The sequence below is a fragment of the Balaenoptera borealis genome, assembly GCF_965194805.1.
Source record: "Balaenoptera borealis genome assembly, chromosome: 3".
Taxonomy (NCBI): Eukaryota; Metazoa; Chordata; class Mammalia; order Artiodactyla; family Balaenopteridae; genus Balaenoptera; species Balaenoptera borealis.
In genome coordinates this window covers 119,420,009-119,446,770 of record NC_138866.1, presented here as the reverse complement: position 1 = coordinate 119,446,770, position 26,762 = coordinate 119,420,009, and the positions used below count along the sequence as shown (strand labels likewise).

At 48.4% G+C, this 26,762-nt stretch overlaps 2 protein-coding genes across 14 annotated transcripts in view; one reads left to right on the top strand and one right to left on the bottom strand.

Annotated features, from left to right (window-relative positions):
* Positions 1 to 10,523, top strand: part of MYO9A (myosin IXA) — a 277,041-nt gene extending 266,518 nt beyond the window's left edge. For all 13 annotated transcript variants that reach the window (XM_082383557.1, XM_082383556.1, XM_082383560.1 and 10 more), the window contains 3 exons: positions 2,541 to 2,743; positions 4,780 to 4,922; positions 5,599 to 10,523. In XM_082383557.1, the coding sequence (XP_082239683.1) occupies positions 2,541 to 2,743; positions 4,780 to 4,922; positions 5,599 to 6,062 (810 nt within the window). In that variant the 3' untranslated portion in view covers positions 6,063 to 10,523. The remainder of the gene's footprint in view (positions 1 to 2,540; positions 2,744 to 4,779; positions 4,923 to 5,598) is intronic.
* A 5,033-nt stretch (positions 10,524 to 15,556) lies between these two features.
* On the bottom strand, positions 15,557 to 21,950 carry NR2E3 (nuclear receptor subfamily 2 group E member 3). Its single transcript, XM_082383602.1, has 8 exons — positions 21,521 to 21,950; positions 20,839 to 20,965; positions 20,576 to 20,679; positions 20,239 to 20,487; positions 19,949 to 20,124; positions 18,810 to 19,056; positions 18,453 to 18,558; positions 15,557 to 15,701 (listed from the first exon to the last, which is right to left on the bottom strand). Exons 1-8 carry the CDS (start codon positions 21,600 to 21,602, stop codon positions 15,569 to 15,571), a joined length of 1,224 nt encoding a protein of 407 aa, XP_082239728.1. The 5' UTR covers positions 21,603 to 21,950; the 3' UTR covers positions 15,557 to 15,568.
* Between the last annotated feature and the right edge of the window lie 4,812 nt (positions 21,951 to 26,762).

Below are 26,762 nucleotides of genomic sequence, written 5' to 3'. Positions count from 1 at the left end.
AATTCTTTTAGACTTACATATTTACCGTTTTCATTGCTCTTCATTTCTTCCTCCCTGACTTTTCTTCTTGGGTCATTTTCTGTCTGCCCTTCCTTTAGTGCAGATCTGCTGGTGACAGATTTCCTGTCTTAGTATGTCTGAAAATGTCTTTATTTCAACTTCATTCTTGAAGTTTGTTTTTGTGATGTATAGAATTCTAGATTGGCAGTTACTTTTTCCTTTCATCTCTTGAAAATACCATTTATTGTTTTCTGACGTACATTGTTTCTGTTGAAAAGTAAGCTTTGAATCAAATAGTTGCTTCTTTGTTGCAGGTACTTTTTTTTTTTTTTTGACTGCTTTTAAGATTTTATCTTGCCTTTAATTTTTAGCAGCTGTCTCTAGGTATGGACTTCTTTTTTAATTATCTTTCCTAGAGGTCAAAGGCTTTCTTTAGTCAGTAGGTTGACATCTTTAATTAGTTTTGAAAAATGTTCTGCCATTATCTTTTTGTTATTTCTTCTACAGGATCTCTCTTCTCTCCTGGTAATCTTTTTATATATAGTAGATCTTTTTATTGTGTTCTCCTATCAACTTTTCTGAATTTTTCTAGAAAATTTTTTGTTTTGTTTTGTTTTCTCTGCTTGATTCTTTGTATTTTCTTCTGACCTAACTTCTGGTCCACTAATTCAACTGTGTCTTTCTATCTCTTTCAGCATGGTTATTTTAAGTCTGTTCTGAGAGCAACAATATCTGGTGTCATTGAAGGTTTCTGTTGTTTTTACTGGTTTTCATTTACATTGTCTTGTCTCCTTTTGTGCTTGGTTGCCTTTTATTGTGTGTGAGACATAGTATTTTTAAAAATTATTTTTAAAATATTTTGAAACCTGAGATGATGTTACTTTCCTCCAGATAGTGTTTTCATTTCTTCTGCCAGGTCCTAGGGCACTAGCAAACTGGGGTTACTTTAATCCAATTTTAGGGATTACAGTTTTCTGAACCATTCAAATGAGTTGAAGCTAGGCTGCAGTATCTTCAAGGACCGTAATAATTTCAATTTACACTTATATCTAGGATGCGAACCTTAGGGGTCCCAGCATCAGGCATGGATGGGGATGGAGCCCACACTCAAACCAGACTGCAGCCCACACCCTTGCCTGGGTCTGGACTATTATTCTTTACCCCAGGGGTTGGCAAACTTTTTCTGTAAAGGACCAGAGAGTAAATACTTGAGGCGTTGTGGACCATACAATCTCTTGCAACCATCAGTGCTACCATTATTCGGCAGAAGAGCCATAGACAGTGCATGAATTAATGAGCATGAAGGCATTTCAGTAAAGCTTTATTTACAAAATCAGGCACAAGGACAGATTTGGCTCAGGGGCCATAATTTGCTGACTCCTGCTGTAGTCTGTCAAAAGCTCTGCTCAGACTCTCATCCACCTCTTCTTAAATTTAAATTAGCCCTGAATGCTGGGCTAGCCTCTCCTTGGTCTACCTTGTTAGCTCTCTGGTGCCTTCAAGAATATGTTGGGTTTTTTATGTTTGGTCCAGTTTTTCTCAGCAGGAGGTTTAATTTTAAATACCTAGTCTGCCATTATCAGAAGCAAAAGTTCTGTGCAAGGTAACCAATTAAAACAATGAGTTTTTTTCCCCCTCTGATCTCAAGAAAGAAGTTTCTTGAGTTGTTCTTAGAGAATATCTCTCACTAACACCCTGTAATATATAAATGACTTTTTAAAAAAAATAAAACTGAGTTTTAGGACCTGTTTCTGTAGTCTTCCTAGAGAGATTGTATATTCCAAGGTTAAAGTTATAGAGCAGTGTTGTCCATCAGAACTTTCTTCGATGATGGAAATGTTCTACATCTGCCCTGTTCAATATGGTAGTCACTAGCCACCTGTGGCTGTTGAGCTTTTGAAATCTGGCTAGTGTGAATGCACAACTAAATTTTTACTTCTATTTAATTTTTAAAAAAATTTTATTGGAGTATAGTTGATTTACCATGTTGTGTTAGTTTCAGGTGTACAGCAAAGTAAATCAGTTATACATATACATATATCCACTTTTTTAGATTCTTTTCCCATGCAGGCCATTACAGAGTATTGAGTAGAGTTCCCTGTGCTATACAGGAGGTCCTTATTAGTTATCTATTTTATCTATAGTAGTGTATACATGTCAATCCTAATCTCCCAATTTATCCCTCCCCCCCTTACCCCCCATTTTATTTTAATTAATTAATTTAAATAGCCATGTGTAGATATTTAGTTTGGAGGGGATGCAGCTTAGATTAAAAGAAGAATCTTGTCTCAGTACACAGTGTGTTCTTACACTCCCACCCACCAACGTACCCATTTTCCAGTGCTCTTGCAAGAAAATGCTTAACCTAAATGTGTTCGATGGATGGTATCTCACTAAATATCTTAGGTCTCACAGAATGTTTCTGCTTATTCTTACCATTCACCAGGTGTGATGGAAGTAGTACACTTGTTATCCTAACTGGGCCAAGTAAAACTGATCAGTCACTCAATTTACCTTTTAACATATATTTTTCTTTGCAGGGGAAGGGGCGTCTTCGTCGAGGGAACTATCCATGCCCATCCTCTCCTGTTGTAGTTCGGTTGCCCTCCATGTCTGATGTCCCAGAAGAGACCTTGACTAGTGAGGCAGCACTGGAGGCTGACATCACAGAACAGCAGCAAGCAGCTATGCAGCAGGAGGAGAGAGTCCTGACTGAGCAGATTGAGAACCTGCAGAAAGAAAAGTGAGTTTCCAGGGGGAAAGGGAGCAACTAGGTATCTGTTTTCATTTCCTTCCTTCTGTCCTTTTTTTATTCTTCCTTATTGTGAGTCAAGCACTAGCTTAGGTGATACAGGGGATGTGGAGATGACAAAGACATGTTGCCTGTACTCAGGTAGCAGTGTGAAAGTTGTCCCCTCAAGGAAGGATGCTCTGTGAGCTGGGAGACCAAACTGAAGCTGCTACAGTGATGATTCTGGAGATGCTGACAGGGATAGGGTGTGTCAGTCTTAGCCAAGATCCCTAACAGGTCACCAGCCTTGGTAAACAGATTTGTCTTAAAAAGGAGGAATAAGGATTCCCAGGCTAAGATTATTCAGAACTCCATAAAGGAAGGTTATTATCTGACGATCAGTATAGCCATGGGGCCAGCAACTGGCTGGTCAGGGTAAGGCAGCAACTCCAGTGGGTGCTGGGACACTGGGTAAGGAAATTGGTTGCAATTTAGGCGACAAATAAGCTGCTCTGTGACCTCTACCATCACTGGAGCAGGAGTGGGTAACACTACATCTTGGGGATAATGTGAACATCCCATGGTTCTCCCTGAAGGTACTGTGTAGTGGTTTTGGTTGACATTGATGACTCCTATGTTTTAAGGGGATTTTTGTTCCTGAGTTCCCAGGATCCCAGAATCCTAGGTCTGAGAGCTTGATTCATGAGAGGTTATGAGTCTGTTAAAGTACTTTTTGCCTGTCAGGATTGAATCTCGAATTTGGGCAAGCTAAAAAAGGCAGCTAGGGCTCAGGTGTGCTGAACATGGTAAGGCAAAAGTGGTCTACTTTGACCAGGGGCTAGCTATTTGATATAAAAATGATCTGAAAAGAGGACCTAATTCAGCTTTGATGAAAATGGCATTGGAAGTATTGAAGGGTGAATAGGAATTTGCTAGGAAGGTGAAAAGTCTTTCCAGAGAAAGGAAAACGTATGAGCCTAGTCTTAGAGGTGTGAATGCACACTGCTTATGGCAGGTGTAAATGCAGCAATGAGTTGCTGGTGAGACGGTCCTTGAAAAGATTGTCCATGAATCTCAAGCTAGATGTTGGAGGTATTAAAGGATGAATAATTTAAAGCTAGGTAGAGTGGAAGAGAAGCTACGAGGGCTCTGAAAGGGAGGAGACTTGATGAAAAACGGAGTTACAGTTGGAAGGATAAGGAGATTGTGGACAGAGTGGAGAATTGGATTGACAAACTCTAGGATCTGCCCATTGGAGAAAATTGCCTATATAAAGTGGAGGAGAGGTTGTTAGGAGTTGCAGACGTAAAGGAACTTGGTTTTAGGGTATTAATGTGAGCTTTCACAAAGATGTGGATTGAAATAGATCAGGGTGGTGTCAGGCAGTAGTGAGAAAGCGAGATTAGGAGCCAAGTACCAAAAACTTCAGGGAATGAAGGGGCATGACTGAGAGGTAGGTGGGTGATTGATGAGGAGGAGTAGAGAATACTCTTAAGTGGAGATGGCAAAGGCTTCAAAGGACAGAAAAGGTCAATCAGTGTTTTACTTCATCTAGGAGATCTAGAGGTCTCTCCTTGGTCAAGGTAGAGGATATAGTCTGTAACCAGTGAATAAAATTTTGTAGAAAATAGTTTAAGCGCTGGAAGGAATCCTAGAGACTATCTAGTTTAATCTCTTTGTTTTGTGGATGAGAAAGTTGAGGTCCAGAGAGAGGAAAGTACTTTCCTGATATATTATGAATGAGTTTAGAGTGAGTTTAGAATCATCTCCTGATTACCAGCCCAGAGTTCATTTTACCAGAAGGTCTCGTAGCTTCAGCATCTTTCTCTACCTCACGCTTAGCCCTGTTATAGGTCCCAGCCTTTGCTGTCTTTAGCCTTCACTGTGACTGTGCTTTCAGGTCCTTATCACCACCCTGGAAGGGAACAGTAAGAAACGTGGCTGTTTTTGCTACCTCAATTCCTGATTTTCATGGAAGGTCTTTTTTCCTGTTGTCTTCCTTCCGTTTCTTATCAAATGATAATGCGTTTCTTGATTGTATCTTACAGGGAAGAGCTAACTTTTGAGATGCTTGTACTGGAACCCCGTGCCTCTGATGATGAAACCCTTGAGTCTGAGGCCTCCATAGGGACTGCGGATAGCTCTGAAAATTTGAATATCGAGTCTGAAGGTGCCATCGCTGAGAAATCAGGTAAATGAACATGTTAGACCAAAGACTCCAGATTTGTTTTGCAAAGAAGGAATAAGGATTCCCAAGTGAAGACAAAGTCCCTTTAAAGAAGGCCTTGAGTTTACATGAAAAGGTGACAAAGTCCTAAAGAGTTGAAATATACCGATTTTGTGAAACTTCTATATAAATTGTTCATCAGACCAAGCCTTCAATGTAAGGCATTACTTTTGCAATTTAATGTTTTCTCTATATTTACCACAGAGAAAAGGCAACAGTCACAGCTTCTGTGTCTTACTGACCCATGATCCATTTTCTAAGGGTGGGTAGCAGGAGCTGAGCCCTGCTGTGAGATGGGACTGTAGCAAACAAGGTCTTTAACTGCCTGGCGTGTTTCAGTGACATGTGGAATTGACTACATATCCTGGCAGTTTTTTAAATGATAGGGACGGTTGTAGACCTCTTCTGATGCCATAGTCCAGCTGCAGACTTCCTTGGGGTTGATTCTGAAACGATATGGGTGGTGTAGAAATGTGTGGTGAGCTCTTCTCGAGTCGTGTCTGTTCACAAAGTAGGCCAACCTGGGCCCCCCAGATCTTAGCCGCCCACTTTCCATGTGAACAGCGACACCTCTTCATCACATGGTGATTTGTCCCAGAGGGAACTGTCATTTACAGCTTTGGTCTCTTTCTTGCATTAGAGAGAAGCTTAGCCCTTATCTCCCTGAAGGCAGCTGGCAAGTCTGAACCTTCAGGCAAGTTGCGGAAGCAGCTAAAAAAGCAGCAAGACTCACTGGATTCAGTGGACTCTTCAGTCTCTTCTTTATGTTCATCTAGCACTGCATCTTCTCATGGGACCAGAAGACGATTTCAAATTTATTCCAAATCTCCATTCTACCGAGCTTCCTCAGCTGGCGAGGCCCTGGGAGTGGAAGGGCCATTGGGCCAGACCAAGTCCCTAGAAGACAAGCCTCAATTCATCAGCAGAGGAACCTTCAACCCTGAAAAGGGCAAACAAAAATTAAAGAATGTGAAAAACTCACCTCAGAAAACCAAAGAGACCCCAGAGGGGACAGTTGTGTCTGGCCGCAGGAAAACTGTGGACCCAGACTGCAGCTCTACCCAACAGCTAGCTCTCTTTGGAAATAATGAGTTTATGGTCTGAACTGGCAGATGTGTTGTCCCTTCATGGCTACATCTCATCTTTGGGGCCTCATCACCTGGTCCACAATATTCATCCTAATTGTGGTCCTGCCTCTCGCCCAAGCATACAACCAAGACCTTGTGTGCTGAATTCCTGGTCCTCCTGCCGAAGCGGAAAGGCCTCTTTGAAGCCTGCTAGGGATGGTGCCAGTTGTGCCTTGGCTGCTGTATTTGACTAGAGATTTGACTAAACAAAGCAACCAGGGCCTGGGGATTTGGGTCAGTTGTGGAGGTCTTTGTAGTTGCCTCTCCTCCCTCCTCTTTTCCCTTCCCAGAGGTGAGTGTGGAACTGGGGGGACATTGTGGGCTGGAGGGACCCACTGATTTCTGACATTTGAAGAAAACATATAAATCTTTCTTAACCATGAAAGTGAAATCCTTTGGGTTTATTTTGGGATAGTTAGGAACTGGGGTAGAATATAATTTTTTTCCAAGGATTTATAAACAAAAAGCCTAAGCCCTCTATTTTAAGATTTTTGAAAAACACTCCATGTTATATTCTGGGGAAAGTGAAAAAGCAGTTGTCTCCATTAAGCCATCAGAGCATGTCTCAGACATCTGTGGTTACACAGTGAAGAGGAGAATACATGTTTTGCTTTTGATGATGTTTGATGTCGTAATAATCAATGCTGGTTTAACTCCTGGTTAGTTCCTGCCAAATATATTGCATGGCCCGAAATTTCAGTAGCTATACTGTTCTTATAGCCCCTGATTCTAGGATCAGGTTCCTCTAATATTTTTTAAATGTCCCAGAGACATGGTGAACCCTAAACATGAGGGTTTCATGCTAATCCATCCAGGCTTTTCTCTTCGTATAGATTAAACTGAAGATCGTATATGAACCTATTTATCTGCTGGTGGCTTTCCACCACGAGCTCAGACAAATAATGTGACCATTTAATCACTTCTCCCCAAACATTCACACACAGCACTGCATGAATAAGTGTTACAGAAAGCTGCCAAAAAAAAAAAGAGAAAAGTTTTTAATATGACCCATCTAACTTTTATCTTCTTTTCCTCAGACCATCAGTATTAAATAGATGAAAAAAAAAAAATCAAGGACTACTTGAAGCTATTTTTGTTAATATTCTGGTTACTGAAGTTTACTGTAAATATATATATGTATAGTATGCATATTTCTTTTTAACCTTATGCTACCTTGCTTCCCATGGAATTTCTTCCCACAGATTAGGGGCCATTGGACGTGATGGTGAGAGCCACTCATCCCTGGGTTGAGGGAAAAGTCAGACCATTTTTCTCACCACTGGGTGTCTCCATATACCTGAGTTATGAAAGCATTTTAAGCTTCTTAGCATTTGTGGGATTAGAAATCTGTTTTTGCCTATTTATAATATATGGAAAATGAAACATGATACCCTTTCTTGAGATAAGTATGTGAAAATGTTTTTTTAAAGTTACTAAATGCATCTTGTCTAACTACCACATGCACTGTTCTAAAAAAAAGAGCCTTTACCATCTGTAACCTGAATTTTGGTTATTCTTCCTTTTCATACTTATTTGATGTGAAGTTATAGAAATATTAAGACTTTCGTTAAGGCAGAGTCTCTCCTGTTACACAACACTGAACCTCATGCCACTGCCTCCTTGGTTATTGTTGAGCCCCAGAGGCCAGACATGGAACATCATTCTGAGTGGCAGCTACAGGTAGGAGGAGGCTTACCTCTCTCTGGTTTGGGTTCAGAAATGACCTCGGGAAAGGAATCTTTCTAAATCTCCAGAATGATGATGGTTAATAAGTAAATGTTAGATTTTATATCCTGCAAACATCTGCCACCTTGTTCATGCTGTCCTGAGGAGTAACAAAGGTAAAGCCTTTAAAAATCTGAATTTGAGAGTCTCCTAGAGGAAAACCCAACCCCTCAGCATGGTGTGTCAGCGTGGGTGCCCCAGTCCCCGTGCCAGGCACAGTCAGTCCCATTATTCTTGGGAGGGTGGTTTTCAGCTGGCACTAACTACTACGCTCCACTTGCTCCAGAACGTTGGTTAAATACCATACCAAAAAAAGAGATTAGCCCTGTTGAATAGTTTTCTTTGGCCCACAGAAATGGCCTGGGAAACACATCTTGGCACGTGGCCTCCCCTCTGAATCTTTGTGGAGTTTTTGTTTTGTTGCTGTTGTTTTGCAAAAAGTAAGTTTTTGGCAGTTAAAAAACTACTCATATAGGTCACTTTATAGAAACCAGGCGATGGATGTTAAGAGACTTTATAATTTTTCTCAGGGACCTAAAACCTGAAATTGGATAAAATTAAATAAATATTTGTTTTTCAGTTGCTAGATTTGTGGATTTCTAGTCATTTAACAAGCTGCCAGAATGGAGGGTGGGGGAAGGGAGATCCATGCAATTATAAGAATGGAGAGCAAACGTGGGACCCTTCCTTTGAAGGAAAGCAAGCCGTTGTTCTCCTAACATAACAGGCATTGTTGGACTGGGAAGGAGATGAAGCCATAACTCTAAAAAACTGTCAGAACCAAGCGCTGTATCTCCTTCCCTCTGATGTTAACTGGTCCTCTCCGTGGTTAAAGTTATGTTACCACAAGGCGATGCTGTATTACCAGGGGTGCCCAATCCCTGGGCTGCGGACTGTACCGGTCTCACAGCCTGTTAGGAACCGGGCTGCGCAGCAGGAGGTGAGCGGCGGGGTGAGCGAGCGAAGCTTCGTCTGCCGCTCCCCATCGCTCCCCATCGCTCGCATCACCGCCTGAACCATTCCCCCTCCCCCCCGCCCCCTGTCCGTGGAAAAATTGTCTCCTACGAAACCAGTCCCTGGTGCCAAAAAAGTTGGGGACCGCTGCTGTATTACAATCACTTATGATTGAGATATTTAACCTTAGTATATGTCAAATTTGTGTTTCCTATTGCCTCTCTGCTCATTTTCTTTGATCTCAAATGCCTCAAAGGAAATCCCTGCATGGCAGCAGTGGGGCAGCCCCTCATTTGAAGCCCATACTCTAAAATGCAGAGCATTCTCTTCTTATCACACGTTCCCAGCCCCAAACACAGCCTGGATTTTTAATTCTCCCAATTAAAGCCGACGTATCCCTTACCATGGAAAACGTAATGGAAACAGAGAAGTGTGCACTGTGTATCACAAAGCGAAGCAAATACAGGAAGGATTTAGGAAGGTGAAGTGCTGAGTTTGTAATGCGCTTTATACTTCCTGCCATTTTAATTATTTTGCCACTCGGCTTCTGAAAGACAAAGGAGATACAGCTCAGTATGAGCCTTGCAGAGGTAGAGGGACCTGAGGTTAGGGGGTGGGATACAAGAGCCCCACCTTCTCATGCTTTGAAAACCAGCTACAGCTCTTACCTTGCTGGGGGGTTAGTGGAGACTTCTGTCTTCCATCACAACAACAATAGGGTTGTTTTCACTGTCAAAGACAGAGGGTTCCAGAAGCATGCTGAAAAAAGGAGGTCCAGCAAGGTTCTGCAGGCCCACTTTAGTGCCTGTGGGCCGTGGTTTTTTTAACTATAATGAATGTGTACCTTTCACAAGCACTTTGGTGAACCAGAGAGAAGAAAGTGTTCTCAGGATGTGTTTAAAGCTCAGAGTTTTAAGAAGAAACAAAGTCCAGACAGCTTTGCTCATCCTTCTCTCTCCCTATTTTCTCCCCCTTGGTGGGGAGCTGGACAACATCATTCTGTGTTGACAGATGTGTTTGTCTACCCATAATTTTGTGACAATTGGCACTGTCCCCCAAAACCACGCTAGCCTTGTAGTAAAATTCCTTCGTATTTGTGGGAGTCCTCTGTCTTTCTGTGCCCCTAAAATACTGTTAACCACTTTGCTCTGGAACCACTCCCACATTTGATTTGGTGGTAAAGGGCAAAACAATGATTGTGGAGGTGGATCTTTTAGGTCTTGTTGGTCTCTTGGTTGAAACTGTTTTCAAAAGCCCCACCAAGGGGTCTGTCACCTTGCTCTCCATCCATACTTAATGCCTATTTATCAGCCCTGTTAGGTCATATAAAAGTTTGCACCTTTTGAACAAGTAATTGTATTTACTAAGGGAAAGGTGTGGACTACAGATTAGTATTATATTATTTTAATGGATTGAAAGTAATTTATAAGTATGCTGAGTGTAAATTTATAAAAGACTATGTATTGTAAAAGGACATATCCTGTGAAATATAATATCATTTTACTGTTTAACAGAATAATACTATACGAAGAATGATTTGTCTCACCCACAGAACTGATTACATTCCTGATGCAATCAACAGGCACTTTGTGATTTCCTTTTTGTTTTTTTTTTTTCATCTTCTTTTGGTGGGAGGGAGGGGGACATCATGTGTATAAAGTAGAGTTTGTGTCACTCAAAATATGCACTGTATGGCTACACAAGAGCAGCTTGATGAGCAGATCACTCCGTGGCTCATTAAAGAACAAAGCTTCCAGAAGCAGCAATACGTGTGGTTTGTTTTCTGACCATCCTGGCTCCCACCCCAACTCACTCCAACCTGAACCCAAGGAAGAGCAATGATTTTTGTTAAAGTGATGTTTTTTTTAAGGAAAGGACTGAGCCCCCAAATTTTCAAAGTACAGAGGTGGTAATTATTGGAACTCAGTAGAGTTCAAGTGAAGGTGAGATTCAAGCTGTGAGTTTTCTGTAATGGATGCTAAGCGTCAAGACTTCATTTAATCAATTTAGAGGTAGGTGGGCAGGGAAGGCAGTAAATCTACATTGAGGATCCTCACCAAAAAGGCCATGAAGAAGTAGCAATAGCTGCTAATAGAGGGCCCTAGTGTATCCTTTTTGTTCTGCCCCTGCACTGCATGACTTTGGGAAAGTCATTTGCCCTCTGTCTGGAATGTGTTCTCTTCCCCCCAGGTTTACTTCTTCGGATAACTCTTAACTGACTCTCAGGTCTCAGTGTAAAAAGCAGTTCTACTTGGAAATGTCCTCTTCCCCCTTGAACTGGCTTAGAGGTCTTGTGTTCTCAACAGCTCCCAGTATTTGTGGCATCAAAAAACTTTGATGTTAGCTTCCCAAGGCAAGAAAAGAGCCTATCTTGCTGACTCTTAGATCCTCAGCACCTAACAAAAGGTGCCCACACTTACATTTTGGATGAGAGGGCTGAATGAGATCAGGGGTTCTCAAATGCCAAACCAAGTCTCAGGTGGAATTGAAAAAAAATTAATGTGATCAATTTTCCCCTAATGTCAAATTTATTCAATTTTTAAAATTCTGGGATCATCCTTCACATTTCTTTTTACATCAAGTTTACATTTACATTTTGCATTAAATTCACATTACAACAAAATAGTGGACTAAGATTTCCTTAATTGGCTAAATAAAACCTAATAATGCCGGTTTTTTTTTTTTTTTTTTTTAAGGAACTCCTTTATTTATTTATTTATTTATTTATGGCTGTGTTGGGTCTTTGTTTCTGTGCGAGGGCTTTCTGTAGTTGCGGCAAGCGGGGGCTACTCTTCATCGCGGTGCGCGGGCCTCTCACTATCGCGGCCTCTCTTGTTGCGGAGCACAAGCTCCAGACGCGCAGGCTCAGTAGTTGTGGCTCGCGGGCCTAGTTGCTCCGCGGCATGTGGGATCTTCCCAGATCAGGGCTCGAACCTGTGCCCCCTGCATTGGCAGGCAGATTCTCAACCACTGCGCCACCAGGGAAGCCCAGTAATGCCGTTTTTAAAAGTTGCCCTTGTGATTGATTACTGAATCCACAACAAACCTTTGATTATTATAAAGATAAGAGCAGAAAGCTGTAAGGAGATGCAGACCAGAGCTTTGCTTTTTAAAAACTTGTTCTGTCTCCTAGATTGGATAGCAGTACAGCATCTTAGAGCCAGGGACATAACCGTGAATATGGATAAGACACATGTAACGTCTGTTGAATCTTGTGAGTCATCTCGGACTCCGAGGAGCATGTCACTTCTCAGTTCTGTGTGGCCGTTCATCCATCCATCCAACAAGTATTGACTGAGCACCCACACCCAGGGCACGGTCCTAGCTGGTGGTGGTACGTTGCTGAACAAAGCTCCTGCCCCCATGGAGCTTGCATCCTAGTGGGGAAAACCAGTGGTGTCCACCAGATGGAGACTAATCATCCACAATATCTGGGTTCCCGTATCAGGTTATATTTATTAATTTGAATGGGTGCTTCTTGGCATCTTTGAGTCTTTCTCTGCCCTTCCTACCCTTAAATATTCCCTTAAGGGTGGAGGAGGAGAAGTGTCTCACAAATCTGAAAACTGCAGTTGAAAAGAAAGGCCCAGATAGTCCCACAGGGTCTTCCTCTGTGTGTTTCATAGCCAGAGACATTTCTGGCGTTGAGGGCTGAAAGGAGTTTTCGTAGTATCCCCCTCCCCTAGCAAAAGCCCTAAGTGCAGTGAAACAGAGCTGTAACCCATTTGAATTTCATGGGGCCAATTTACAGCAAAAGGTTGAATAAATCTTGGGATCAACTGAGAGCTGTATTGTATTAGGAAAACAGAGGCCACTTAGTATTATATTTCAGGTGTGAGGGACTTAATATAGGTATTAGGGGCTTAACATAAACTTTGGAAGAACTGGGGAAACAGATGAGAGAAAGCTCCCACAGATGGTCCAGAAAGCCAGCAGATCTGAATCAAAAGTTCTGAAGTTCTCAAGAGCTTGCCTGGAAGCTCCTGCAACTCTAAAGAAGGCTGCTGTGAAATCTCCGTGTTCCTACACACATGGCTGCAACTGCCTCCAGAGAATAATGGCTCCTCATTTACTTTACAAATCTCACGTGAGTGCCTCCCTTCCATTAGCAAACCATAGGGGAAGGGGATCCTGGGAAATGTACTTCCTGGCATCTCTGCAATGAAGACAAGACCTTAAGAGGGGTGGGGCGGGGGGTGGGGTATGGATGCCAGGTTGGCAGCAGATAATTCAGCTTATGTACCTCCTCTAATTCTCCAAGACTTCTTCCTGAAGATCCCAATCTCTTTCTCAATGTAGAATTGCTGTGCTCACACATCCCAGAGACTAGCCTGTGAACTTCAGCAGGCTGCCTTTGCAGCCTTATGTTCCCCAAAGCAAGACTGCAGGATAATGTTCAGGGCCTATTTGGTCAAATTTCAACCATGTTTCTTGCTAGCATGCCTTTGCTCAGGCTTTCTATATGTTTAAAGACTTCAGGCCTTTAAACCTTACGGATAAAACTTGGGATAGGGAATTGGAGAGTATAATGGCATTATAGACATTAAATGACCCAAATAACTGAGGCAAGTCTGATGCTTTTAGAAGATCAAGGGTCTTGAATAGTTTGAGTGCTTAGGTGGGAAGGGCTTAAGGCTGGGCAGTATTTGCCATACTCTTTCTTCTCTGGGCACCAGTCTAGCTATTGTCATTTCCAGAGCAGAGTATTCTGAACCATCCTTCCTCCATCAAGGCCAGACATCTCTGGATAACTAGGAGAATTCATATACAGGCCAAAGGGCAGGGAACCCCTAGGATTTCACAGATTTCTCACATGACCTTTTTCTTCTTGGCTTTAAGCATTTCTTCTTTGAAGGCAGAAAATGCAACGGAATTGTTCTGCTGATTGCAGGGATCGAGGGGCAAGGTGGGGGGACAGTGCCGGGGTTAAGCGGAGTCATACCAAGGTGTGCGTCCTCTCTGAGCCTCAGCTTTTTTCAACTCTAAATGGGGTGACTGGTCCCCCTGCCAGATTAATCTGAGGGTTAAATAACAATACACATTCAGTGCTCAGTTCACTGCCTGGTGTATCAAGTGCCTGAGATATGTTAATATTTTTTAAATTATTATTTTCTAGGTCTTCTGGATTTATCTTTGAAAAGGAAGAGGTTTGTCTGAACTTCATCTTTCCATAAGGAATTAAGAAGTGATGCGGGGGTGGGGGGCTTCCCTGGTGGCGCAGTGGTTAAGAATCTGCCTGCCAATGCAGGGGACACGGGTTCAAGCCCTGGTTCAGGAAGATCCCACATGCTGTGGAGCAACTAAGGCCATGTGCCACAACTACTGAGCCTGCGCTCTAGAGCCCACGAGCCACAACTACGGGGCCCACGTGCCACAACTACTGAAGCCTCCGCACCTAGAGCCCGTGCTCCTCAACAAGAGACGCCACCGCGATGAGAAGCCCGCGCACCGCAATGAAGAGTAGCCCCTGCTCGCCGCAACTAGAGAAAGCCCGAGCGCAGCAGTGAAGACCCAATGCAGCCAAAAATAAAATAAATGAAATAAATAAATTTTTAAAAAAAGTGATGGAGGGATTTCCCTGGTGGCGCAGTGGTTAAGAATCCACCTGCCAATGCAGGGGATAGGGGTTCAATCCCTGGTTCAGGAAGATCCCATGTGCCGTGGAGCAACTAAGCCCTTGCGCCACAACTACTAAGCCTGCGTGCCACAACTACTGAAGCTGAAGCCCGCACACCTAGAGCCCCTGCTCCATAACCAGAGGAGCCGCCGCAATGAGATGCCCGCACACCACAATGAATAGTAGACCCCGCTCGCTGCAACTAGAGAAAGCCCTCGCGCAGCAATGAAGACCCAACGCAGCCAAAATAAAATAAATAAAATAAATAAATTTATTTAAAAAAAAAAAAGAAGTGATGGAGATTCCCCTTCACAAAAAGTGCCTGTGGCTGCCTTGTGTTGAGTTGCATGGAGCTCACCTTTGTTTACGGAGAGGTGAGGAAGGATGAGGAAGAGAAAGATGGGGAGAAGCCGTGGGGTGGTGGGATGCCATCTAGAGAGAAGCTGGGTTGTTGAATCCTCTGGGAGGTTTTTCACTGGGCTTGGCTTCGTGGCACCTGGACTACGACCCGGAGTGGCAACCAGGTGGAATTCGAGACCCTGTGCTCACGCTTTCAGCGTCTTCAAAGGGAGAGCCTTGGCCACATCGTCTTCCTGTTTTTGTTTTTTCAATTTTTTTTTTTTAAGGTCTAACAATACAGTAAATTGCACAAATCTTAAGTGCATGGCTCAATTAATTTTTTATGAATGGATAAATTTATGAAACCACCACCTGGATCAAAATAAAGAACATTTCTAGCACATCAGAAGGCTCCCTCAGGCCCCTTTCCAATCAACCCCACCCCCTGCCGCGGAGGTAACCACTATTCCAACTTCTACCACCACTGGTTAATCTTGCCTGTTCTTGAACTTTGTATAAGCAGAAGTGGTGCCTGGATGCTTTTGTTCAGCGTTTACATCTGTGAAATTTATCCATGTTGCCACATAATATTGATGGTTCATTCCTTTTTATTGCTGTTTTCCATTATATGAATGTACCACAATTTATTAATCCAGCCTATTGTCATTGTACAGTTTGGAGCTATTATGAAAAGAGCTGCAACGAACATTCTTGTCCTATCTTTTGGTGGACATTTCTGCTAGGTCCACATACCTACGAGTGCAGTTGCCGAATCAAAGGGCAGGCAGATGTCTAGCTTCAGTAGATTGTTTTCCACAGTGGTCGCACCCATTTTATTTCCACCTCCACTAGTTTTTGAACATATCACAAAGGAGCTTCTCCATTGGAGTGTTCCCTATGGTCTTGCGGAAAAAGAGGAGCTCAACACGTTCGGAAGTGATACACCTCAAAGCCGGGAGGAGCAGGAGCAGTTTCCCAAACCTGAACAGCATAGAGGACACCGTCAGTTTACCAGCTTCTGAGCCCGAGTCCCAGGGATGGTGCCATCCCAGGAGAGGCGGAGGGGGAAGGAGAGGAGGGATGACCGGTGCCCAGGGCGACTGAGGAGGAGTTTAGAGGAAAGGCCCCATTCACCTACCCCTGACCCACTGTGGCCCTCCTCCAATCTTTAGTTGAGGAGTGTGATGAAAATAGTGAATAAATATCGTTTATTATGTGTAAAGATTATAAAGTGAGAAGTTATTTATATTAATAGTACATGTGAATATATTATTAATTGAATATAATGGTTATAATTACATGATGATTAATACCACATATATTTGAATAAGAATATAAATTCCTGGGAATTTCCTGTTGGTCAGGTGGTTAGGACATGGCGCTTTCACTCATGGGGCCTGGGTTCAATCCCTGGTTGGGGAACTAAGATCCCACAAGGCGTGGCACGGCCAAAAAAAAAAAAAAAATATATATATATATATATATATAAATTCCCCTCTGTAAGCCACCTAGGATGATAGAGTAGCTAGCCATTAGTGAAAATGTTCTGCAATCGAAACTTAATTTTTGTGGCTGAGATACTCATCCAGAAAAGGAGTCATTGTAGCTTTAAATAAGAACCATTTGCCAAGGCAGGGGTCCCCAGTACAGAGAAGGTGGATGGTGAAGCCCCAAGAGACAGGGAGGGACATTAGACCCTCCTTGGGTGGGAGGACTGACAGCTGGGGTCAGTGCCCAATGTCAAGGAGGCCACATCAAAGTGGGGCAGCTCCAAGCTCAGCTTCTACCACGGAGGTCTACGGGAAGCCTTCCCACCTCCCAATGACCTACTGAACTTGTTTTGCCAAACCAAGGGCTTTCTTTTTCTTGTAAGAGCCAAGCCGGTGGCACTGAGCAGTCGTGCACCCCTCCCTTCTTCTGCTTTTCTGATCTAAGGAGTGTCAGGAAGGAGTTACTATAAAGCCAAGTAGAGAAATTGTTTTTCAAACTGCCGGAAGTGGGTCGCAACCAGCCTTTTTAAACAATAAACAATTTAAATTTAAACAGAAATATCAGAGTAAATCATTCAAAGTAAGGGCAGGTATTATTTGGGGGAACTTTGTCTCAGGGTCTGTGTGTTATTGGGTTATGATGGAAATTGCATTTCTTCCTGGGTGTTGCAGTTTTTAAAAACTGAAATACGCTGGCTTTAGAGAACCCCAAATCACTTGCTCAGCACTCAGTTTCTGCCTGCCGTTGATACTGAACCAACTCCAATAGGAGTGGCAAAGGAAATGTTAATCAGAATTTTGAAATTTGACACAAAACCAGTATGCCCAGACATCTCTGGGAGCTGAGCCCAACAGAAACCTGGTGAAGGAGGGCCGCTGGTGCCTGAATGTCTGTGATGACTGTTCTTAGGGTGCTGTGTTGAGCCTTAGGGACACGTTCTACCTATGCTCACCAATAGCAGAAATCTTTCTGTGTGATGGGTATAGTCCTTGTACCTTTCACTCTTTCTAAAAGAAAACTACCTCTTCTTTTGATCATTTCTCAGATTACAGGGGATTCGAGGGTGCCTGTGTTAGCTTACTTCTTCAGAGAGAACTGCTGGGGGCCCAAGAGAATGCAGAAAATGTGGTCTAAAATAGCCAATAGGTGCCTGGAGTCCAAGTGGTCCAATCTTGCTGAGGCTCCGTTGGATCTGCTGGTGCCGGGGCGAGCCGGGCAGTCCCAGAGCACTGGCTCCTGCCCCACTATCCCTGCAGCCACAGTCTCAGCTGGCAGCCACTGTCGTCCAAACCCAGCCAGGGCAGTGCTATTGTCCATGCACGTGGCTTGTGCAAATGCCTCCCTGTCAGATGTCCCGCTGCACCTCCAACAGGCCTCATGTTCCCTCAAAACTCTCTTCCTCCTGACTTTCCTTTTTATTTCTTGACTACCTCGTCTCCCAAATAGCTCTTCTTCCCCTCGTTCCTTATATCCACTCAAGTGCCAAGTCTGACCCATCTCAACTCCCAGTGGCTCCCGCATCTGTCATTGCCTTTCCACTCCCAAAGAGCAGAACTCCACGGCTCCCCTGGATGATGGCAATGTCTGCTTCCCTCCCTGGTTGGCACCTCTGTACTCACTGCCACGCCCCTGCATGAAGCCCAGCTCTGTGTACAGCACTCTCCTGCTCAAAAGCCTGCAGTGGCTCCTCTCTGCCTAGCGAATCAGATTTGGCCTTTGGCTGGCCTGAACAGGCTGATGCCAGAGAGCCATTCTGGCTTAGTCCCCCACCTTCTCAGTGACAGCGATCTCTTATACCTTCCAAACTGGGCTCCTGACCTAAGAACATATGCATATTTGCCTCTCTCTCTCTCCCCTTCTTGGTGAATGATGATTTCTCTCCTTGTAGACCTTATCCTTCCTCCAAGTCCAGCCCTGCCTCCAGCTCTGCTTGGCACCCCATCTCCCAGTGGGTCTCTGTCTCCTGCAGACACATGCAGCCCTCAAGACCAGCCCTCAACTGCAGTGTGGTCACTGTGCTGGGCACCCCTAGGAGACAGCAAGTTTGCCTTATGCACATTTTGGTCCCTACGCCCGGGCCTGGTGCTGTGCCTGGCACTCAGTAGGTGTCGGCCATGGGCTGGTTGTACTGAGACCCTTGTGCCATCTAAACAGTGCAGCCCTGAGTTGGTGCCAGAGAGGTGGGCAGGGGGGTGGCGAGATGAAGGGAGAGATGGGCAGGTAGGCACGTGCGCGGGTCACCTCACAGGCTGGCTGGGGTGGTGGGCCTTGCTGTGCTGGCTCAGCATCACCTGGGACTGGTCCTGCAAGGCCTCCACATGCTCAGGATCCTTCAGGCCCCGTGTTTCTGGAGAGAAGCAGCAGCAGTGAGCTTCTCTCTCAGCCCCTCCGCCCCCATCACAGTCAGCCAGGGCCTCAGGAGGCGTGAGCCCAGCCCCACAGCCATCCATCCCCTCCTGCCCCCAGGGAAGAAGTCTGCACACATCTGCGTCTATGTGGGGCCATGGAGGGAAAGTGAGAGGCAGAAGGAAGTCACCAGAATTCCCCTTCTTCATCCCCAACCACTCTCCTCTAAGGCTTGGGCAAAGACTCAGCTACCTGGTTTGAAGAGGACCAGGGCCTTCATGCAGGCGAACTCCGTGGGGTCCACCGCCAGTGCCCGGAACCTTGAAATGGTTTCCTGCAGGATTCGAGTCTCTGCACTGGCCAGTGCCTGCCGGCCCTGAGAGCTGCCACCAGCAGAGGCCTCAGGCGGGGCCAGCAGTGGGCAGCTGTCCAGGGGCAGAGACCACTGGATGGCTCCGAGGAGGAAGAGTTCACTCCATGCCTCTTCCAGCAGGATCACCTGTGCCCAGAGAGAGGGCGAGCGTTATGACTGATACACAGCTCCTCTGGCTCAGCCTGGAACCTCTGCCACCTTCTCAGGTGTCCTAGGAAATGAAGGGCTGGTCCCGGGTGCCCAGAACATTCTGACCTCTGCCTGACATCAACCAGGGGTCCAGAGCTCTGGGACTTGGCACCATCTGGCTCAGATGCCTCAGCTGCAAGATACTCTGTGGGCTCCATCCAAAACTGCAAGTGGAATACATAGGAAATCCTGGAGCTGTGAGAAGTTGGGCAGCCTCAGGGACTCCCCACCAGCATCCTAAGTTAGGCATCCTCAGCCGACTCAGCCTGGCTTCTGAGCTGCTTCATCCAAACCACTGGCTAAGGACTCAGACTCTCAGTGTTCCCTTTTCCTGGATTTGTCATGACAGGTCCCCTTGCCCATGAGAAGCCCAGAGGGGTGTCCTAGCGGAGAAGAGGCAGGGCTGAAATGCAAGCCCTGATGTCAGGGGCATTTGTGTTCCAAGGGAGCCCAGGTTTGCCCACTGATGCTGTTTAGGGTGTGCAGACCACCCTGTGACATACAGAGCATCTGTAGGGCCTGAGGGCTTGTCTAGGAGGAAAGAAGACCCAGAGGGGCACAGGCACTGTCTTCAAATCCCTGGTCCCCGTGTGTCCCTGGCCATCACTTTCCCCTGGGTGATGACCCCGACCATCATCGCTGCCCAGAGTTGTAGCACCCCCAGCAGTCACATCCCTGAGACTGGTGTCCCTGACCATCACTGACTCTGAGGCGTGGGTGTCCCCAACCGTCACCATCCCCAAGCCGCGTGCACCGCCAATCATCACCTGCACAAGGAGGTATGCGCCCCCAGCCCGGCGGACTCCTGTGGGCCCCCTGACGGGTATACCTGGTCCCGGAAGGGCAGGTTGGAGAACACGGGCAGGTTCTTGGCCCACTTGACAGCCATGAAGAGGAGGCGAGCCGACGTCTCATGGATGCCGTCCAGGCCACAGGGGGAGGAGGAGGAGTATGGGGACGAGGGGAACTCGGGGTCATTGCTGGTGACATCAATATTCTCATCGGCTGTTGGAGGAGGCTGTGCATCAGGCCTGCTCCGAGGTAGGCGGCAGGGGCGTCTCAGGGGCCCGGGTGTGGGATGAAGGCAGGACCCGGGAGCTCAGCCATCCTCCCACTTACCATCCTCTGGCTCCAGCTTAGTGCAGGTTTCGGCCGTTATCAGGCTGGCCATGAAGTGGTGGTGGCCTGGAGGTGTGAGGGCCCGGGGCCCCAGGGCTCTGGCTGCAGACACCGGTGTAGGGCCCCGCGGGCTGGGCCCTGCTGGGGTCGGGGGAGCCGCCAGGGGCTCCAGCCAGGGCTCCGTGTCTGACTCCACGCGGTCCATTCGGACCTGGGCGGTGCTTCGTGGCTGGCGCTCGTTCTGCACGGCTGGGGAGACAGGGAGGGTCAGGACGCCCCGCGGGTCACACGCCCCCTTCTCTTCTGCCACGCGTCTCCGGGTGGTCTCCCGACTCACCGTCCTGGTTCATGCCCGCCTGCAAGCACTTCTTCAGCCGGCAGGCCTGGCACTGGTTGCGGTGGGCCTTGTCCACTGGGCACATCCCTGCCCCCACCTGGCACCTGTGGGCGGAGGGAAACCCCCAGGGAGTCAGGGTCCCGCCCAGGCCGTGGGCCGTGGGTTTCGGACATGTTTGCCACAGCTCCTTCTTCCCTGACCATCCTCCATCCCGCCCAGGCACCTTCGGGGGCTGGCGGGCGGCGGGCGCTGCCCTGCCTCACCTGTAGATGAGCCGCCGCCTCACGCTCCTCTTGAAGAAGCCGCTGCAGCCGTTGCAGGCGTAGATGCCGTAGTGCTTCCCACTGCTGCTGTCCCCGCACACGCGGCACTGGAGCGAGGGCCCTGCGCCTGAGGGGCAGCCGGGCTGGGTGGGGACTGGGCAGGGCTGGTCACATACCCCTCCCGCCTCCTCAGGGACCCCTACGCCCTCCTTGCTTCCTCATCCTCAGGTTCCTGTGCACCCGCCTTTAGACGCGCCTGTGTCTCTCCCATCTGGAAAAGTGTCCCGCTTATCACACCCCCTCAGCCCTCCTCCTCCGCCTTCTCTCGCCATGACCGGTTCTCAACAAGAGGACGCTCTCTGCCCCACCTCCCGCTCCCTCTCTCTGCAGGTGGCTTCAGGCTCCCTCACGCACAAAAGCAATCTTGGCACCACTGCTACGGACCTCTGCTCCCACCCCCTGAGGGCCCTTCTCTCTCCTTTCCTCCCCCATCCACTCAGCTGTCCTGTCTGATCCCCACGTTTCTAGGATTCTGGGTTTGCCAGCAGGTTCCCTCACACTTGCCCACAGCCCTTGGGGCTCGGTCTGAGTCGCTACGGCTCCTTTCACGGTCCCTGCAAACCTCTGACCCACACTCCACTCTCCAAGGGTCCAGACCCTACTACGTCCAGGAAAGCCATACCTGCCAGCTCCTCCCCCAGGCCCCACCTGCCTGGAGACTCCTTCCTGGAGGCAGGCACAGCTGCTGGCGCCACTGCAGCCATGTTGGAGCTCACGGGCGCTGTCAGCCTGGTCCTGGCTGGTCCCAGGGCAGCCTCCGCCTTCCTGCCTAAGAGAGGCCTCAGGATCGCTGAGCCGGGCCCAGCCTTTGCCTCCCTCTCTGATCCTCTGTCTCTCTGTCTGTGCCCCTGTCTCTCATCTACCTCTACTTCTCCCTCTGTCTCTGTCTCCTTGTCTCTCCTCTCTGTGCTCCTGCCTCCTGGCCCCTCTGTCTAAACTCAGGAGCTGCCCCAACTTCCCCTCAGAGCAGTGGCTCCGGCTTGGGGAGATTTCTCCCAGGGCAGCGCTGGATGCAGCTTATGATCCTCTTAATCTTTACTGTCTCCACAGGGGATCAACCAGCCACACCTGCAGCATTACCAAGGTGCCCCCGGGAGCCGGTCGGGCCTGCTGCGCCCACACCGGCTCCCAGGCTGCTCAGTGTCTCCGGGTCCCTGTGCTCTCAAGCTGATCCAGTCGTGAAGGGAGGTGTGGACTCCACTGGCCCCAGGACCGTAGCGGTCTGGGGACAAGTGTGTGGCCGAGGTGTGTGTGTGTCTGGGTGTCGCTGCACTGCGGGTACTGCTCTCTGCCCCGGCGCTTCTCACCTAATCCCTTCATAAGGGACGGCTTGGGGCCCAGGATTTGAGGGTCTGGGCACTCCTGGAAGGCTAGCAGCCCCCAGACGCCCAGCACAGAGGCAGAGGCAGCTCCCGTCACACGTGGAAATGGGTCCAATGTAGGGTCTGAGGCCAGCTTGCAGGTGGGGTCTGGGCCCCACGTGGAGGGTCTCCTGCAGGACTGGAGCGGGTGAGGATGCAGCCCCTGAACCTGGCCACGGGCTCTCAGGCGGCCTCCCGGCCCTTCCCTGACTTGTCCTCACAGTCCCAGGCAGCTTGGTCCCTCAGCGTCCCCAGATCCAGTCTTCCCAGCTCGAACCCAGTGACGGTTCTGAGGTGGGGAGGCGGGAGGAGGCGTTTGTCTTTCCTTTGACCCCGAGGGTGGGTGGAGACAGCCGAGACAGACCCAAGTTCAAATCCCTGCTCCCTCACCGCCAGCCACGCATGCCTGAGCAAGTGCTTTAACCTGTCTGAGCTTCAGTCTCCGGTAAAAAGGGGTGACAGAAGAAGTACCTGCCTTGTAGGGTAGCTGGGGAAGCTAAGTCAGATGATTCTCAAAACATGCCAGGGCCTGGCACTTAGTAGGCATGTAATAAATGATGGGGGCTGTTATTTTGATTGCTTCTCAGGGTTGTGGAGAAGATCCCAGAGGAATCCTCGGCAAACAGCTGTTCCTTTCCTGGCTCCTTGGCCCCTATCCCCATTCCCACCCCATGCCCAGGCCGCAGCAGAAAGCCCCATGTTGGTCTGGAGGGGACCATGCATCTGGCAGAACTGGGCTCACTTCTGGGTGAGCCTGGGGCAGGGCTTGGCCCAGCCTTAGAGCCTGAGGGAGAGGAGGGACAGTGTGAAACTTCTGGAAGGAATCATGGAGTTAAGGGGACAGAGGGGGTGGTGCAGCGCCCTTATGTAAGTGGGGCTAACCCTCCCTGTGACAGAGAAGCACTACTGGGGATTTGGAAAGTCAGCTCGAGGGGCTTTGCAGGGTAATCCGCTTTCTGGGGCCTCAGAAGATCGAGGCCACTGAGCTGAGGCCCCTCACCTGGGCTCCTCTGCCTCTGTCCTCACCCTCACCGCTCTGCTGATGGGCAGCCCCTCGGGACCCTCCACGGCCAAGGTCTCCTGCTCCACCTAACCTCCAAAGCCAAGGGCATCTCCTTGAACTCGATTGGCCCATCCCTCCTTCCCGAAGCTCATCTCTTCCATTCTTCTGGAACTGTCTTAACTGTCTTCCTCCCCCTCTGAACCCCTGAGCACCTCCAGGGCCCCAGCAGACCTTTCCACTCTCTGCTTGGGTAATCTTGCACACCTTCACGGCTTCCACGACCACTTCACATCAGATTCTTGCCTGCATCTCTGCCCCGAGCTTCCACCCACAGATACCCCCGGACCAACTCCACACGCCCCCAACCAACCCATCCCCACCTTGTATGCAAAGAGATGGTCCCTGAAGCCCCGGGATTGAGAGACTGCCTGGAGCACCCTGTGCGGTAGGAAAGTGCCCAAGGCTGAGCTGACGGCCTCTAGTCCTGGAAGCCTGGGCCGAGGAGGATCCACTGGCAGAGGAGCTAAGAGGGAAAATCGGGACGGCGCGGGTCATGGGAGCAAGGGCTGGGGAGGATTCAAGGATGGAGGCATCCACCAGGTCAAGTGTCCTTTGAGGTCGTTTGTATCCCCAACAATAAGGATGAGAAAGTAAGCAAGAAGAGTGCTTCCACAAATGCTGGCAATATATCCAAGCCTCACAGCATCCCTATAAAGAGTTATCATTATTACCCTCAACTCACAGATCAGGAAATTGAGTCTCAGAGAGGTTAAGCAATTCCCTTCAGGCCACACAGCTACAGAGTGGTGCAGGAGGTTGGGGATGGAGATGGGGTTTTCAAACTTGTGTCTGATCTCCGGACTCCCGCTTTCCACCACGGTGCTCTCCAAGAAGACTCTGAGCAGTCGCTCTGCTAGGCTTTAGCAGCAGGAGGTAGTTGGCGCCCTTGGCCAGAGTCATTCCACACGAAGGGACAGCAGATGGCCCTGGGTGGGGAGGACCTGGAAGCAGAGCACTGGGCTGAGAGGAGAAGGAGACAGAGCTAAGGGGTTTGTAGGAAGGGTGACACTGAAGAAAGTTTTTTTTCTTCCTGTGGAGGGAGATATTAAAAGAAAAATATTTGAGAACTGGAGTTCCTTTTATAATGGGAGACACAGAGGAGAAAGAGGCAGGGGAGAGAGAGTAAAGCTGGAGATGGGGTGTGAATCGAATACCGGATCCCTGAAGCAAGCCTGGGGGGTGCAGGGCACACGTAGAGGGACAGCTTTGGCCTGGAGAGGGGTCGCCGGGAAGGAATGAGAGAACCCAGGGCTTAGGGCAGGCTCCGGGTCAGCAGACCTCCTCTCGGATCCTGGTTTTACATCTTCCTGGCTGTGTGAGCAAATGATTCTGCCTCTCTCTTTGTCTCACCCTCTCTAAACTGGGTAGGCTAGTGCCCCGGGGGGGGGGGTTGTGGTGGGATCAGAGGAGGTGACACCGCAGGGGCTAGCACAGTCCAAGGTGAGAGGGAGGAGGCATGTGGAAGGGAGCCGGGGTGGAAGGCAGAGGTTGGGGGGAACACCTTGCACAGGTGAGGTCTGAAGAGCCACGCTGGGGGAGGGACTCAGGGAGGGACTCTGGGGGAAGCTCTGAGTCCCAGCTGAGAGTAAAGATGGTGACAGTCTGGGCAGGTATAGGATTTTCCTTGGAGCCCCCAGCAGGGTGGCAGAGGCTGGGAGGAGGAGGTGGACACCAGGATTGCTCCAAGGCTTGGTTCCTCCAAGCAAGTGCATGGGAAAGACCGCGAGGAAGGAGTTGAAGGCATGGGGAGGAGGTGTCGAGGGGAGAGCTGAGTGAGGAAGCGGAGAAGGAGGGGACTTCTTTCCCCTGGTGGGTCTTTTCTCTGCTGTTCTCCATCTGAGCTGCCCTGCCCCTCCTGCTCTACCTGCCCAATTAATCCCATCCTTCAAGGCCTGTTCAGGGCTCACCTCCTCCAGGTAGTCTGCCCCGACTCCTCTCTTTCTAGAGGCACCTCCAGGGCCAGATATTGTCCTTAATGTTGACCTCATGCCAGGTCAACTTTCTCTCCTCAGTCGATGGGAGATTCCAAGGGTCAGGTTCAGAGTTTCAGGCCAGCTGGGCATGTGGATCACAAGACACTTAACGGACAGAAGTCCATTTTTAACTTGTCCTTCTTTTCCTGGTATTCTAGAGTGGGTATAGAATAAAAAATAAATAAATCCATTAGAATAAAAGACACCGGCAGTGTTTGACCTGCTTGTTCTTACACTGTTGGTTTTGACTTTATTATGTTGGCTCTCTATGTCATTGTTGGCTCTCCAGCCGAGCTCCTTTCTCATCCTGGCCCTCGGTTCTCTGGCAGTTCAGACCCAGCCAGAGCAGTGACTGTGCTGGGGGAAAAGATGACAGCCCAGCCGGGCCGGGGGACGGGGGGGGGGTCTCTCCCGATCTGTGACCACCAGCTGCTGGGGCAGACACCAAAGGATTACTCAGCCCAAAGCCTTGAATCTGCTGACAAAGCCGCCAGAGGCCACCTTATCACTAATACAATTATTCCCCCAGAGGACAGGTCAGCAACTTCCTTCTGACTCCCTGGAAGTCTGGGACCAGGTGGAGGGGGGCTGGGGGGCTGGGGCGGGTGGGGAGATGGGTTCACGATGAAGGCTGCAGAACTGACTTCCCTCTGGACCTTGAAGACCCTAGCAGGTAAAGCTGCCTGCTCCAGCCTGTCTGGGGCCTGTCATCCCCGGTGTCATCAGGTCCCAGACCTCAGAGAAGCACTGGGCTCCACCATCGGGGGGGAGACAGTGGTTCCTGGGATGACCCAGCTGCCGATCAGCCTGCTTAGGCTGGGTGGCGTGACTCCCATTGTGGCAGCCACGGGCTTCTGGTTTGGGGCAAACCTCATTCACAGCATGTAAGAGCATGTCTTTTGGGATTTCTTCAAAATTCTCTCTTTTTTCCCCATCCGAGGGTCTTTGCTATCTCTGAGAAAGGATAGCTAGTGGCGAGTGCATGGGCTCTGGAGCTCAGGACCCAGCAATTCCACTTCTAGGAAACTCTCTCACAAATATTTAATTATATGGCTGTTCTCTGTAGCGATTTTAGTAAAACATCCATCTGCAGACAACTGGGTAGATAAAGTATGCTCCATCCCCACAGTGGAATGCTACGCAGCCATTGCTCCCAAGTTCATTTCCAGGGAAATACGACCACAGTATTTCAACCTCAATCCAGCTGCAAAACAGCACGCACAGTTTGATTTCATGTGTCTCAGAGGAATTTCTGGCCACAGATCACGGGACTCTTTTTCTCCTCGGCCGGACCTGAATTAATTAATAGTTGCTTTTTCTAGAGCAGTGAGTGGAAGGTTCAGGACTCCAAGGGACCAACGCCAGCAGGAAAGTTTCTCAACAAAGCCTCTTTATTTCCTCTTCAAGATAACACTTAGAAATAATCAGATATCCCCTGCGCAGCTTCCCAGCTCTTGGTGGCTGAAG

Bases quoted from the DNA above. Each gene is read 5' to 3' on its own strand.
- NR2E3 (XM_082383602.1), bottom strand. From the start codon at position 21,602: ATGGCTGCAGTGGCGCCAGCAGCTGTGCCTGCCTCCAGGAAGGAGTCT. The intron at 20,488-20,575 runs GTGAGTCGGGAG...CTGTCTCCCCAG, and splicing joins GGCGGGCATGAACCAGGACG to CCGTGCAGAACGAGCGCCAG. The intron at 15,702-18,452 runs GTGACCCGCGCA...TATGCTGTTCAG, and splicing joins CACCCCAGCCAGCCTGTGAG to GTTTGGGAAACTGCTCCTGC.